The sequence below is a fragment of the Chaetodon trifascialis genome, chromosome 4, assembly GCF_039877785.1.
Source record: "Chaetodon trifascialis isolate fChaTrf1 chromosome 4, fChaTrf1.hap1, whole genome shotgun sequence".
Taxonomy (NCBI): domain Eukaryota; kingdom Metazoa; phylum Chordata; class Actinopteri; order Chaetodontiformes; family Chaetodontidae; genus Chaetodon; species Chaetodon trifascialis.
Window position 1 is genome coordinate 3,363,537 of NC_092059.1, and position 14,723 is coordinate 3,378,259.

The 14,723-nt window shown below is 45.9% G+C and overlaps 1 protein-coding gene across 1 annotated transcript in view; it reads left to right on the forward strand.

The window, feature by feature from the left end:
- crocc2 (ciliary rootlet coiled-coil, rootletin family member 2) overlaps positions 1-14,410 on the forward strand; it is a 30,987-nt gene extending 16,577 nt beyond the window's left edge. The window contains exons 18-36 of the mRNA XM_070961143.1: positions 1,718-1,911; positions 2,436-2,563; positions 2,902-3,071; positions 3,158-3,337; positions 4,962-5,096; positions 5,183-5,326; positions 7,408-7,646; positions 7,727-7,886; positions 7,972-8,139; positions 9,077-9,461; positions 9,548-9,678; positions 9,808-9,928; positions 10,008-10,171; positions 10,257-10,697; positions 11,350-11,499; positions 11,585-11,785; positions 12,682-12,813; positions 13,341-13,520; positions 13,617-14,410. Of these exons, the coding sequence (XP_070817244.1) occupies positions 1,718-1,911; positions 2,436-2,563; positions 2,902-3,071; positions 3,158-3,337; positions 4,962-5,096; positions 5,183-5,326; positions 7,408-7,646; positions 7,727-7,886; positions 7,972-8,139; positions 9,077-9,461; positions 9,548-9,678; positions 9,808-9,928; positions 10,008-10,171; positions 10,257-10,697; positions 11,350-11,499; positions 11,585-11,785; positions 12,682-12,813; positions 13,341-13,520; positions 13,617-13,700 (3,507 nt within the window). The 3' untranslated portion in view covers positions 13,701-14,410. The remainder of the gene's footprint in view (positions 1-1,717; positions 1,912-2,435; positions 2,564-2,901; positions 3,072-3,157; positions 3,338-4,961; positions 5,097-5,182; positions 5,327-7,407; positions 7,647-7,726; positions 7,887-7,971; positions 8,140-9,076; positions 9,462-9,547; positions 9,679-9,807; positions 9,929-10,007; positions 10,172-10,256; positions 10,698-11,349; positions 11,500-11,584; positions 11,786-12,681; positions 12,814-13,340; positions 13,521-13,616) is intronic.
- Positions 14,411-14,723: the final 313 nt, after the last annotated feature.

Below are 14,723 nucleotides of genomic sequence, written 5' to 3' on the forward strand. Positions count from 1 at the left end.
AACCTAAACAATTTGACAAATTCCATCCAAACATTTTTAGATAGCTTATCTGTAAAAATAAATCCACCGTGTATAAAACAAGCCCTGGAGTGGCGTCCATCGCGCCGAGCTCGTGTTTCATCCCCTTATTGGGCACCACTCACATCCATAACACGGGCGTAATTCATCCACTTTAATATTTACCTAAGGAGAGGCTGAAAGACATCATGTGCTAATATTTAGTTAGTGTGAGTTCATTTTAGTGTGGTTCGAAATCAAATTACAGTGATTGTTGCTTTTCAAACAATCCGTTGCAGTGAAATATTAGAAGTTGCAGGGGCCCATTTTAGACTCGACCAATGTGTGATGGTGTGTTAGTAACTGACCCTAAAGGCACAATATATCAGTGAAATACCATTCTCACATCTTACACTTTATAGCTCCGAATACAGATTTTTCATCTTTTAATTCAAACCAGGAGAATAAGGTCACTTACTGAGTGTTAGATGGGAAGATAACACCACTCTGGTAGACTGGGGGAAACAGCCAGCCTTTATCTGTCCAAAGTTTATAAAAACATGCCTGGTAGCAGCTCTAAAGCTCATTAATTAACTCATCATACCTCGTTTGTTTAATGTGGACACAAACATTAATGCAAAGATGAGGTTGAGGTTTTCTGATGGGTTTCGTGCTGGAATTATTTCCTCACTGAGCCAGTGGAGTCTTGATGTCATGGGGAGGGTGACAGGCAAGCAGTGGAGACTTCAGGAAGTCACTGGCCAAGAAATAGTTCCTACATGTCACCCCTTGTAAGATCAAGAAAACTTGTTTTTACACTTTGATTTTTGAGTAAACAAAACTTTACAGTTGAGTTTTTTTCCCTTTGAAGAAGCCAGGCTAGTTGCTTCTCCATGCTTTCAGCCTTAATGCTAAGCTAAGCTAGTTGTCTGCCAGCTTCATATTAACATTCAGCCATGAGAATAACTCTCGTCAAAAAAGCACTAAGTGTATTTCCCAAAACAAAGAAATATTCCTTTAAATGACGCTGATTCCTGCTGATTGTACCTCTCAGGATGTTTTACTCTGATTCTTAAGGCATGAGCTGAATTCACTCAATAAAAGATGAATCCCAGGGCAGTCCTCTCCTCAGTGCTTTCACACAATAATCTGTTGTTGGAGTTTAATAAATGCTGAATAAATTTTAGCAAGTTCCACATGAGCTGAACATGTTCTCAGTTCATTATTTTTGTTGCAAGATATAAGTCCTGTGGTGTGTCACAGTGATTTAAGTGGTAACTGGAAAAAAATCATAAGCCCACTAATCATTTTTGTTTTGCTTCAGGCGATGCATTTGTTATGGCCCTGCAGTTCCTATACACTGTCATGAATCACTTAAAGTTTGTTTAATTTATGCTTCATAACAGCAAAACGAGGGCTATGCAGAGTTCAGTATTAGTGCAGCGAACGTGGCTGCATGAAGTGTCGAGGTTTGGTGGTTCATTTTCAATCCAACAGATACACATTAGCAGCCATAACGTAACTGTTAATGTAGGACTTCCTTCTGCTGCTCATACTCTTGAAAAATGTGTTCCACAGTTATGATAATACAGCCATGAAGTGTGTATGCTATGGTTTGAATGCACACCGTGATTTAGTGTATGGTATTAAGAAGCAAAAAGCAACGAGTATTGATTAATTGCTTGATGGTATTTTTTTATTTGTGTGTGTCGGTCTCCAGGTCAACAGGCAGATGCAGACTGTGTCAGAGGAGCTGTGTGCGTGCAGGAAGGAGCTCGAGACACAGACCACAGCCCTAAAGAGAGCTACCCATGACAGGGAGGAGCTGGCCAAGGACAAGGCTGCTCTGGATGTCAGGCTAAACTCCGCTGACCGAAGCGCCTGTGGTCTCACGCAGGAGCTGGTTGCACTTAGGTCTGAGTGCGTTCGTGTGTGTATGTGTGTGTGTGTATTTGTTTGTGTGGTCTTACCTCTAAAATGTTTTGGGACCAATTTCAGATTTAAAACCAGTTTTTCCAGTTTGTTTTGCGCAGTTGCATTCAGCACAAGCTGGAGTAAAATTGTTTCTGTCTTCGTTGGTTAAGTTCAGGGTCAGGGTTGGGGTTAAGCATGTCGCAGTTATGGTTATGGTTAGGTTAAGAGTGTAAGGAATGAACGTCAGTCAGTTTGGTCCCCTCAAAAGCATCATAAACAACTCAGAGTGTGTGTGTTTGTTTAAGTCAGACCAACTGCCAGTGCGTGTTTAAGGCCATTTAGACTTTTGAGGCAAATTTCACTTTCTAAAGCACAGCCAGTCACATGTAACAAGAGTCTCTAAGTAACATGGTTTTATTTGGAAACTTTGCTCATGATGGATCATTGGATTTTATGACCTTCTACACCTAGTGGTTCAAAGGTCTTTTTTTCAGAGCTCAAACCACTTTACCGCTGTGTTCCAGAGCAGAGAAGGAGTCCCTGGAGACGGCTCTGTTTGAGAGCCAGGAGCTTGCCTCGTCTCTGGAGGCCGAGCGCACCAGGACGGAGGGGGAGAGGCGCAGCTTGCTCCTGGCTAACGAGGCATTGACGCGTGAGTAGCCCCCTCCCTCAGAGACCCCACTGTCCTCCGTGCCAAGCCCCCTGGCCATGAAGCCTTTCCAACAGCCCACTAGAGATCCATATTTCAGCTGTGAGCTCTGCAACAGCTGGGCTGCAGGATCACTGGAGCTGCTTTCTCAGCTGACCAGGGTCCCACCACTCCGCACAAACACATATGGATCGGATAAGTGGTGTTAAGCTAGCATGTTCCACATAAAGACAAGCATGAGTATCCCCGTAAATAAAGCTCCAAATGAAATCTTGCTGAACCCAGAGTCTCCATCTAATCACTGAGCGCAATTGTGATGGAGTATGGATGCATCCGTCCAGGTGATGGTGCTCGGACGCGTGCAGATGCTGATCGACAGTTGGCACAAGCTGCGCAAGAGCAGAGTAGGTTGGAGGAGAAGCTGGCCCAGGTGGAGAGGAATGCTCAGCTGACCCTGAACAGCAAAGAGCAAATTCACAGAGAGCAACTCGAGGCTGAACGCCGGCAAAAGGTGGAGTGAGACTTGCATTTGGTTTAAACTGGATTCTTTAGCTATCTGTTTGGTAATCAGGAGGGCGCGTGTTTGATGGTTGACAGGAGCAGCAGCGTGCGGAGCTGACGCTTCAGCGGGAGCAGGCTGAGGAGCAGCTGCATCGGCAGTATGAGGAGCTGCGTGTGCACAGCCAGAAGGAGCTGCAGCAGGTGCAAGAGGAGCTCGCCAGACTGCAGCAGGACCTCAGCCACAGCCTCCTGCAGGCTGAGAGTGACAAGCAGCAGGTGTGTGAGGTGCTGCCTTCATGGGTTTGTTACGGCCCTTTTTGGAGTATTTTAAGGTAGCAGAAGCGTTTGTCTCGTAAGCACAACATCCCAATCTCTGCCTTCACAGTTGTTAGTGTGTCCCCATCAGAAGTTACAGTATGTTCTGCCAGCATCCTCATGTAACATGCAAGGTCCATTCCTCGTCCCTCAGTGGAGGTTTATCTCAGCATGACATTTTCTCTATGTCCAAACCTATTTTTGCTTATTTGTTGGGTTATTTAACAGGGACAGTGCACATTAATAGACATTACTGTGAGTGTGCCATAGTTAGCCAAGAGGCTGTTTTTCATCTGTAGTCCCTGGACAGATATTACAAAGTCACCCTAAAAACAGAACATAATGATCATTTTCAAGCATGCAGCAGTAATAATAAACAGTCATAAAAAGAAAAAGAGAGAATTAGTGTTACTAAAGACATCATTCAGGACACAGTTACACTGCATACTGCCTCCCCTTGGCAGTGTCCCTGCTGTGGACAGACAGAGGGCAGCTGATTGAAGAGTCTGTCCTCAGACATACTGAGATCGATTTAGCAGATGTGATTTTATCCATTAAGCTCATCTGAAGAAAAACAGAAGCTAGATAAGTTAGACATGAGAAATCTATGACCAACAGTGTCAGATGCCTTCTAGAGGTCAAGAAACAGCTCAGGAAACGTGACCTTTATCCAATATTTGATCTTTTCTGTAAGAAAAGTTTGCTGTCTCTCTTGAATAGTTGGCTCTAAAGCCACATTGCATGAGGTGCAAAGCAAGTGAACTACTCTGCAACCTGTGACACTGTAGGTAGGACGCTGATAGGCCTGTAGTTACAGGCAGAAAGGGGATCCCTGTTTTTGAATATTTACAAAACAACCTCAGTCGAGAGCTCAGTAATCCTGTAATCTTGGTTGTAGAATTGGTTAGTGTTGTACTGAACTCTTTGAGCACAGCTGCATCCATACCAAATATATCCTTCGCTCTGGATGGTGTAAGACATCTTCTTAAATCTAATCTTCTCGTAACCTCTGATTCAGTGACATTACGAATGACAAGTGCAGCTCGTTAGCGAGCTAAACGAGCAAGGGGAAGAAACAAGGCTTGAGAGAACACGCTGGGTAGGAAGCAATACTCTGCTGTAGTCAGGTTAAGTGAGGTGAAGCACAAGAAGACTGAGATGGAGAGTCTGTGCAGGGACTTTTGAAGGCTGAGGGGCAGCACTCACTGACCGTGATGTGTGTTTTGGGAGAGTTTCTTCAGGTTGGTCTCATGAGGACACATTCTCCGTACGGATGTGTTGTTCTGAGTGTACTGACTGACTGAAAGGGAATCAAAGTTTCCAATGGCTTGATTTGTTTTTTGGCTTAACACATCAGCATTGTTTGCAAACATTTTTCCCACAGCGATGAAAGTTTGGGAGTGGGTTGATGTCAACATGTTTCCAAAGTGAGCTGATGTTGACAGGTCTATATGCTAACGGGGCTGCGACTGCAGCTGCTGTACCTGTCGCCCCCTTCAATCTCTCAGTGCTCTTTTTCTTTGCGGCCAAACTTTTTGTGAGTTATAGTTTAAATTACCCTGACCTCGCAGTCTGTTGTGGCCAGGCTTTGTCCCAAAAGGAGGCCGAGAGGGCTGCCCTCACAGAGAAGCTGGCCGCCCTGCAGCAGGACCTGGCCACAGCAGGCATGGAGATGGAACGCAGGCAGAGGGAGGCACTGAGCAAACAGGAGCAGGATAAGGTAAAGTGCACCGGGGACATATTGGCTCTGGTTTCTTGTTCTTTACACATACCTCAGCTGACCAGTTTTGCACCTCTGTGTTCCAGAATGCAATGGACGTCCTTCAGTCTGAGCTGCAGGACTTGCGGACTCAGTTTGAAGAGTCTTTGAACTCCCATGAGAGTGCCAAGAAGAGTCTAACAGAGCAGGTCAGAGAGTTGAACCAGCAGAGGGAACACACACAACATGAGGTGAGGCCCTTCAATAACTTCACCAGCTTGATTTGCACATGGAAATATAAAAAAGATCATAGAATACATAGGTTGGATGTCATCAGAGTTGGTTTGTGCAGTAGGATCACAGAAATGCATAGGAAATGACAGGATTGTTTGACTTGGCATCGGATGGGAGACCACGGATCTGCCTCTGGAGCGAGGGGGAGTTTGCACCAATTAGTACAAGTGTGAGGCGAGAGCCGTTTACCATAGGCTGCTGTTGACGTTGGCCAGTGCCACAGAGCTTTACTAACATCAGGGTGCCATCAGGTGCAGAGTGAGCAGGGCCAAATCCTACAAGGAGCGGGGGTGTCCACTCTCAAGACTCCCACTCAGCACTCATTCTGTGTCTTTTTCCTGTCAAGTCCACTGGAGGAACACTTAGTTCCATTGACCTTAATATAAATATAAAAGCGCAATTAGAGACTATAATTCTGGCCCGGTGACATACCTCTCTGAGCCAAATGAGAGCCGTAAATCTCTTCTCTTGGGGTTGCTTGTGGTCAGGATTGCAGGCACGGGGTCACTGAGCGTTTTAGTGGAATAACAAGGTCACAGTCACCTCATTACGATCTAACTGCAGAGTTATAAGGGCCCCACCATGCCTTGATTTAAAAGCCTGCTGTCCCTGGAAAGAGGGATTGTTTATCTGTGTGGGACTTTTTGGTTTCAATAAAAAAGCAAAAATGAAGATCATCCTGTCTTCCCTCTGTCTCCTTCGTCTTGTCAAAGTATAGTGAATGAGGTTGTGTGGAGCCAGAGCAGAGGAGTTTTGAGGTTTGGCCTGCCCTCCCGTCCATATATCAAGTCAGACTTCAGCGACACTGTCATGTTTGGCCTCCGCCCCTGCTCGTTTCCTTGTTTGATTATTTTCACTTATCCCATCTCATGAGCCTCATGTCAGACAGTGACAAAACAGGAGTGAGAGTGTGTGACAGAGAGCGAGTGAGCCTGAGAGGGGGAGAAAGCGAGAGGGGCGGACACGGTCCCTGGTACCACAATATGAAATCAAAGTTTGAGTTAACCCCTTGTGTAAATAAGCCAGCGGGGGAGTGTTTATTTTCCCCCTCGCAGCAGCGAGAGGCTGGCTCCACTGGGACTCCAGGTCCCCCTCTCCCGTTCACATAACACAACACTGCTGCCCTCATATTCTCTGCCCCCCCTCCTCCCACCCCCCCCAAAAATCAGATAAAATAAAGTATAATTGGCCAGATCAGCACTGGCTTGTTTTTTCTCACATTAGAGTTTATGAGAAAGAACCATCTTGTGTGGCCTCTGAACATAACACTGCTACTCCTCATCCTCCCTCCCCCCCACCACCACCTCCGGGGGGTGGGGGGCCTGCTGTTTATCATGTTGCTCTGTGTGGATTCCTTACACTGCGAGCTGCAGTAAGGAGATGGGGAGAGACAGCACCTGGCCACAGGCCCAACTGGCTCTCATCCATGCCCAGATAAGCTCTGTCCTCCCTCTTTCTCTCACTACACACAACATGTTGCCATAAAACAGAATATAGGTCATACACTATCTTTGGATTGTGCACATAGCACTTAAAATAGGAGATGTTGAGGTTTAGCTTTCAAACAATGATGATCTAATGCACTGCATCTGATCCAGAGTCAGCCTCAGAGTGTGGAGTAATACTGTATGTGTTGACTTCACCATGCTGAAGGCTTTTTTCTTATTCGATTTGATGATTAGATTTAGTACATGTTTCTGCAGGTAATAGAAGTTTTTGATGAATTTTTTAGAATATAAAGACTTCTGTGTGTTTTGTTTTATTGGATTTATATTGAAAACAGATGGTTTTGAAGTCAGTTTGAGGCTTATTGTTCTTCTCCTTATTAACTATGTTTGTACCCATTTGGAATTTATATCAGCAAATAAACTCTGGTTTGGGTTGACAACCAATCACGAAACCAGTAACAAGTAAAAAATACTTTCACAGAGTTTCTAGATGGGAGTTTAGCTGTTAAGAAATTTACTTTTTATCCATGAAGCCTCCTAATTCACCCTCACTGACTGTGCCTTTCATTCTCCATAATCTGGACATGAAGTTAGAGGGCCTTCGCCGGCAGCTGCAGGAGGCAGAGGATGCACTTATTAAAGGGCAAAGGGAGCTGATTGAGGCTCACAGAAAGCTCCAGGAGTGCGCTCAGGATCGGGACAAGCATCGAAAAGAAGCCCTGGACCTGAGGAGGCTCTTGGGTGATGAGACCAGAGAGAAAGAAGCCATCCAAGCCTCCAATCAGGAACTGAGAGCTTTCATCAAGAAAGCAGAGAGTGACAACAGCAGGTACCGCCGTCACATGGAAGAGCAGACTTCCTGTGAATTCAATCTCTGTCTCGTTTGAACTTTGAACATATCTCGACTAGTTTAAGAAGAGCTGTGGAGGAGAGGGAGCAGAAAGTGGTGGTCTTAGAGGAATGCAGGAGCTCGGTGCACCAGGAGGCAACCGCTCTACGCAGCAGGATGAGGGAGCTGGAGAAGACTCGCCTGCAGGCACGCAGAGAGCTGCAGGAGCTGCGCAGACAGGTGAGAGATTATTCCGGATTTCCATCTGATTTATTTCAAATAAAGGATTACCCTCAAGTGGTGTGTGCTATGTTAACATGAGCAGGTAAAGGTCCTCGAAGGTGAGAACAGCCGGCAGAAACAGGAGCTGCAGGAGCTGCAGGCCCGGGTGTGTCAGGAGGAGCAGAAGGAGGAGGAGGCACGTCGTGAGGCTTTCGCTCTTAAGCAGAGAGTGCTGGAGTGCGAGGCCGGCAGAGAGGCGGCGCTCAGTGAGGTAGAAGGCCTCCGGGAATTAGTCTGTTAACAACATGCTAGAGCAAACATTCCACCTTTGCATACAACATACTTTAAGAATACCTGTCATCTGCGGTACTCATGCAGAGACAGAGAACATGAACCACAACACAGTGAAAATTCTGCTGGAACACTGATGGATTGCCTTCAGGTTTACTTTGAATTCTTCTCTGAATATAACTGAACAGTTTATTAACAAAATTCTCTTTTAATGCTACCAGAAATTAAAAAAGACAAATGCTAGTTTGTGTTGCAAAACAACAGGAAAAATTGAGCTTTCCATTCTATAAAGTGCGTTTTTTTTTTTAACCTCTTCCATCCCATAACCCCTTTTTTAGGGTCCTCATATTCTCATGACCGCAGCAGATAGTCATGTGAACATATGGCATACTTCTGCATTCTGTTTCCAAGAGCATGGAGGCAACTTGAAACAGATTCCTCATTATTATGATGTATTTGAAGTCTGGTTAATCTAGACGGGTCCTTCCAAAGTATTTTGTCGTTGGATTTTATGCCTCAGCCATGATTCTTGTACCTCTTAACCTCTTATGATACACTTTAGAAGATGCTTTTGGAAATGCTGTCACTGACAGTTCACAGTGTTGTCATCCTAAAGCACATTAACCCTTTACAGACACCATATGCCTCTTATTTACACAGTTACATGCTGGTCACTAGATAACGCTCAAGACATGTTTCTTCAGGAGTTACTCTGCAGTGTTGTTCATCACTGTTTTGCACTGCTGTAGGCTCAAAATTGGCAGATTATCGTGTAAACATATACATTCTCACATGTACAACTTCTAGAAGATTTAAAATTCTCTGAAAGCACCCCAGTTATGGCTTCTATACTACCTGCAGTATATAATAAATGCATGCAAGACTGGTAAAGAAAATGAGGTTTGTGTTGTGCCTAGGTTGTGGGTCTGCAGCGCCGTGCGGTGGAACTGGAGACAGCCGAGCATCAGAGCCGAGATTTGCTGCAGGAAAGAGAGGCTTATCAGCAGCAGTGTGACCAGAGGCACAGAGAATCCGCTGCCCAGCTGGGGAAAGCCTTAGAAGACTCCAGGATCCAGGTGAAGGAACTCTCTGTGCAGGTTGGCCTCGCTGAAAGCAAAGCCCAGGACCTGAAAGAGCAGCTGAGCCTGGCCGATGCTAAACGCAGGGACCTGGAGCTCAGGTTGGTGGGGTTGTGTTCAGCTCTGCGACGCACTGGTGGCACCAGCCATCGGAGGCTTGCCGGCACGCCCGGGTCCCGCAGACGGTCTCCCTCTCCCTGGAGAAACCACCTGCAAGTAAAAGGTACAGTCATGCACATTCATGATGAGGCATCATGATGCCATTTTTTGCTATAAGTAGATGCATTAATGAGCGTGGTCTTCGGTTAGGAGGGGACAACGTGACAGACGGATCCGTGTTGTCCTTGTCTCATGGTGAAGATGAAGAGCTGGACGTGGACACAGCGCATACGGCCATACGGGAACTCCAGCAGGAGCTCAGGGACACACAAAGAGACAGGGTACAGTTTGATGTAGAGGCTTAATGCCCAAGACCAGTTTGTGGGGGACCATAATGTACATCTTATCTTTTCTTTTCAGACCATTTTTGGCACTTTTTAGTCTCAAATAAACGTGTCTTCTTCCTCTAGGATGCGGCTCAGGCTCAGATAGTTAGTCTGAGTCAGCAGGTGACAGAGCTCCAGGGCAGCCAGGATAAATCAGCCACCCAGCTGCTACAACTACAAAAGTCCTTGAAGCAGTCAGAGCAGGGTAGGTGGACCCTACAAACACAGTAAATATCGTTATTAATTCTGTTTAGACATACAGCATTTTTAACTTATTCCTCCAGGACAAAGTGAGATGGCAAAGCGATTGCACGAGGCGCATACGTCCATTTCCCTGCAGGACGAAGCAGTACGTCGTACAGAGAGGGAGAAGAGAAGCCTTGACGAGGAGGCGGCTCACTTAAGGACTAGTCTGCAAGCTGCCGAGGCAGAGTCCAGAGCACTGCAAGTATGTAAAAGGCAAAGAGTTTAATATTAACGAAAACAGTGCACACCATCCGACACTAACAGCGCATGTACCTATTCCTCCACAGGACAAGTTGGAGCTCTTGCAAGGCTTAGAATATCGTGCAAATGCAGAGCAACGGAAGCTGAAGGAGTCCCTGGAAGCAGCAGAGAGCAGGGTGAGCCGCCTGGAGCTCTCCCAGCGCACCCTTGAAGGTGAGCTACAGAGGGCCCAGCTCAGGGCAGCAGAGCTGGATGCAGAGGCAGGGGCGCTGCAGGAAAGACTGACGGAGCTGAGGAGGAAGCTGGGCGAGAGCGAGGACCGCTGCGCAGTGCTGAGGGTCAGCGAGGAGAGGTTGACCACGGCACTGGCTCGAGCCGAGCAGCACGAGAGCCAGCTGAGAGAACAGATCCACCATCTGTCAAACACCCTCAGTGACAACAGGACCAGCAGCGGAGCCCTGCAGGAGCAGATCACACAGCTGCAGAGCGCTCTGACTGCCAGTGAGCAGGACCGAAAGCTGCTGCAGGTACAGTGTATCACCTCAGCATCCTGAGACAAGATGAATACTGCAAAGCCACAGGCATAGATGCATTTTAGGAAAAATTCATTTCTGTAACATAAAACAAATCATCTGCACTGTGTATTTTTAATTTCTAAGCTTTTCTTCTCGCTCAACATCAGGATGTTTGATTGAAACTTCAAAATAAGATGAATAGCCGTGCTTCCATTGCTCTGCTTTGATTTACGGTGCAGCTATGCAAGCTTCTCAGCTCCACACTGAGCATTTTTCATTTACATTTGCTGCTGTGGTTTTCCTGAAGGACCTCAAAGACTGAGCAATAAAATGCTCAGGCAAGCTCATTAATTCTCCAAGAGTTTCTCAGGAGAGCTTTCCGGTCGTAGTTTGGGACTGCACTTTAAAGATTTTGAGCAAACAAAAACATGACATGCTTGGTATAAATCTCTTGATTTGCTCAAAAGCTGTCAGGTCGTTCAGTAAAAAGTGGGAGAAAAACGCAGACTCTTGCCTGCAACTTTCAACAGTGTGTCAAGAACTGTAAGAGAGACAGAATCTGAAGGAAGGTGAGAAATACAGGGTCAGCCTAAGTGCAAAATTGAGTTTTGATGAAACTGAGAGCCTCATTGTGTAGTGAGCATGGACATGTTTGTGCCTATAGGAGCGTCTGGATAAAACCCGAGATGCCCTTTCAGAGAGTAAGAGGCTGAACCACAAGCTAACAGAGCAGAACCAGAACCTCCAAAGAGCCCAAGAGGACTTAGAGCTTAAAGAATCTGAGCTGGAGAGACATAACAGGACACTGAAGGAGGTGAGTCACACTGAGGTCAAAGTGCGAATAAAGATGCAAATGTTGAGACACCATTTTGATGCGTAAATGATTGACTGTGTCCCAGAGTCTGAAGCAACAGCAGGAAGCTGAACTGGAGGCCCAGGGGAGTTCCCAGCAGCTGCAGCGAGAGAAGGAGGAACTCCACGGCAAGGTCGCCAATCTTCAGAGCTCTTTGCATAAACTGCAGAGTGAGAGAGCAGAGATGGAGAGGGTGCTGACACGCCTCGGGAAAGACAAGTCAGCACTCAGGAGGACGCTGGAGAAGGTTAGCGGATCTATGTGCTGAACCGGACACGAGGATTAGTTTGACATTGTGGAAAATAAGTTTATTCTCTTTCTTTCAAGAGTTAGACGAGTAGATTGATACCACCCTCGTGTCTGTAGGGTAAATATGACGCTACTGCCAGCAGCCGGTTAGCTTAGCTTAGCATAACGACCAGAAATAGGAGGAAACAGCCAGCATATTCCCCAAAATATTAAGCTATTCCTTCATCCCTTATCTGTAGGATTAGTTCAACAAGTTGTCATGACTGGTTGGAAACTGCAGCTTCATAATATCACAGCTAGAGCAGTAAAGACATGATCCCCCTTTTGTTGGACCCCAGAACATTAAACAGCTTTTGGTCGGGAAACCTGAAAAGCCTTGGTGCTGAATATGAGGTAGAATATTTGAAATATATAAAGGAGCCAGACCGCAGAGGGCTTTAAAACGTAATTAAAAGCGTCTTAAAGTCAATTCTAAAACTGCTGGAAGCCCTCGTACATATAGACGCCAGGACTGAAGTAATAGGCGTTTAGTGTTGGTCAGAAGCCTTGCTGCCACATTCTGGACCAAGTGAAGACGTGCAGTTGCCGAAGCTTTTGGGGACATAAATGGGCAGCCACATTAATCCATGCCGCAGGAGACGGTTTGAATAATGTGCTGCTTCATTATGCTGCAGTTTGTCATTTGCTTAACTTGATGTTCCGTTTTCCACATATTCATCTCCTTTGTCACACGTTGCATGAAGCGATCTTGAAGCGATGGAAACATGTAGGTGGACTGTGAGAACCAAGAGGCTCTGTGCTTGGCTTCTGCTACACGCATTACAGGAAGGCACATGAGTGCAGAACAATCATGGTAAAGTCGTTCACATTATGTCACCCTCGTGTTGTTGTCAGGTGGAGATGGAGAGGCTGAGGAGGGAGGAGGAGGCGGCGGCGGCAGCCAGAGAGAAGGAGCAGTTGGAGCAGGCGGTCCGCGGCTTGGAGCGGGAGCTGGCTGAAAAGCAGGAGGAGGTGCAGATGGTGCAGGTCAGAGGCTACTGCATGAGAGCCAGGGGTCACAAACAGCTCCACAGCAGACATCATCAGGACATTAAGCAGATTCAGACGGGAAACTCAGAGCTACTGCATCAGGCTGTCAAGAAATGTTCACACAAGTTTACATTATATACTGTATATCTTTCTTTTTCTCACATGAGTAAGCGTAAATTAAAATGTTGCTGTAACTCATGCAATATTTAACAATACTGGAATGTTCCCTCTCTAACTTCTCTACTTCAGTGCAGGTGGTAGCTGCATTTGCTTGCATGAAAAGTCAGATGAACTTGAACTCTGAAAGCATTTAAATTTGCATGTGAAGTGTAGTGGCATATCAGTCAGAGTCCTCAAAGGGAGGCTGCTGCTGTTTCAGTGTGATTTAATTTTAGAGAACCCCTCCGATCCAGAACTCTGTGCCCCCCTTTCTGCCCAAACACTGATTACAGCAACAGAATCCTCACCTTTGTTTTTCTTAAACTCTCTTTTCAACTATATAAACTGATGTGAACTGTCTTCAGGCCCAAATCTCCCAGTTGGAGCACTGTCATGCACAGCGCCTCCTGGAGGCGACAGCACGTCATCACCAGGAGCTGGAGCTGGAGACGGCCCGTCTGCGAGACAGTCAGCTCCAAGCTGAGCGGGCCTTGGAGACCAGGGAGAAGGCCCATCGCCAGAGGGTCAAATGTCTGGAGGAGCAGGTATTTTCATTCTAAGGTTGGATGGGAAGGTCTTTTCTTGCTCTAAAGGTTTATGTTTGTCTAACTACCTTCCATTTTTCTCCTTCTTTTGCAAAGTTACTGACTCTGAAAGAGCAGCTGGATCAGGAGACAAGAAGAAGACAGGCCTATTTCAATCAGATGCTACAACCTGGCGTGTAGGCGGACCCCGCGGTGACGTACGTAACACCTCTGACTTCCTCATTCACGGTTCCTCTGGCTGCTTCCCAACAACATTATGTTACAAGCTACGTCCACACACACGCACGCACGCTCCTCAGGCGTTTGCTCCCACCCATGCACATGTGCACACCGGATTACATTAATCTGCAGGAAAACTCAACAACAACAAACAATGAGTGTTTTGTTTATGAGAGGACTGGATGTGCCAAATTGTTTTAAGGATTTCCTCTGGCTCGCTACATTTGGCGTTTCTAAGTCTGTTTATGCTGTGCCATTTTTTTTAGGAAACAATGTGATGAAAGGTTTCCTTTAGTTGGTGCTTTATTCTCTTATGATTGTTTGTATACTCATTTGTCATATTGATCATGTACCAATTTTATATGTCATAATCACTGTTTGTGTATCCTAATGAGAATAATTTCCAAATATTTACAATAATTGTTTGCAGATTTTTCTGGTGCTGTGATTTATTAGTGGTTCAGGTCACGCCGTAAAGATTCTATAGTGTAACTCATTTGTTTTTTTTTTTGTTGTGTTTGACTCGATCAATAGCAGTGTGTGCAGCAGTCACGATTGTTTTTAATAAACTGGGTGTATCAGAGCACAATTATGCGATTTTGTTTTACCAAAGATGTTGAGATTTGATAATGATGTTTGTTCTACTGGCCACACAACTTTGTTATGGAAAAAGTTTCCTGTGAACCTTGCGAAGGACAGCGCTGCCCTTTCATGGCATGTGAGTTCTGGCGTTTGGTTCGCACCATTAAAAGCCTTTGTGGATTTAGTGTTGTGGGTGAGAGAATGACCTTCGCTCTCTGTTGCCAGCGCTGTCTTCAGTGTTTTCTTTCAGAGATCGTTGCAGACTCCAAGGTCTGCGGGGATCATCATTCCTTGAGAGTTTCGCTGGCGATCCTTCACGACCATAAAACCTGCAGCTAATATGTGGTCTTCCCTTTGCTGATTAGGAACCGCAAGTATGTTGTGTTCCTGCTGCATTTGTGT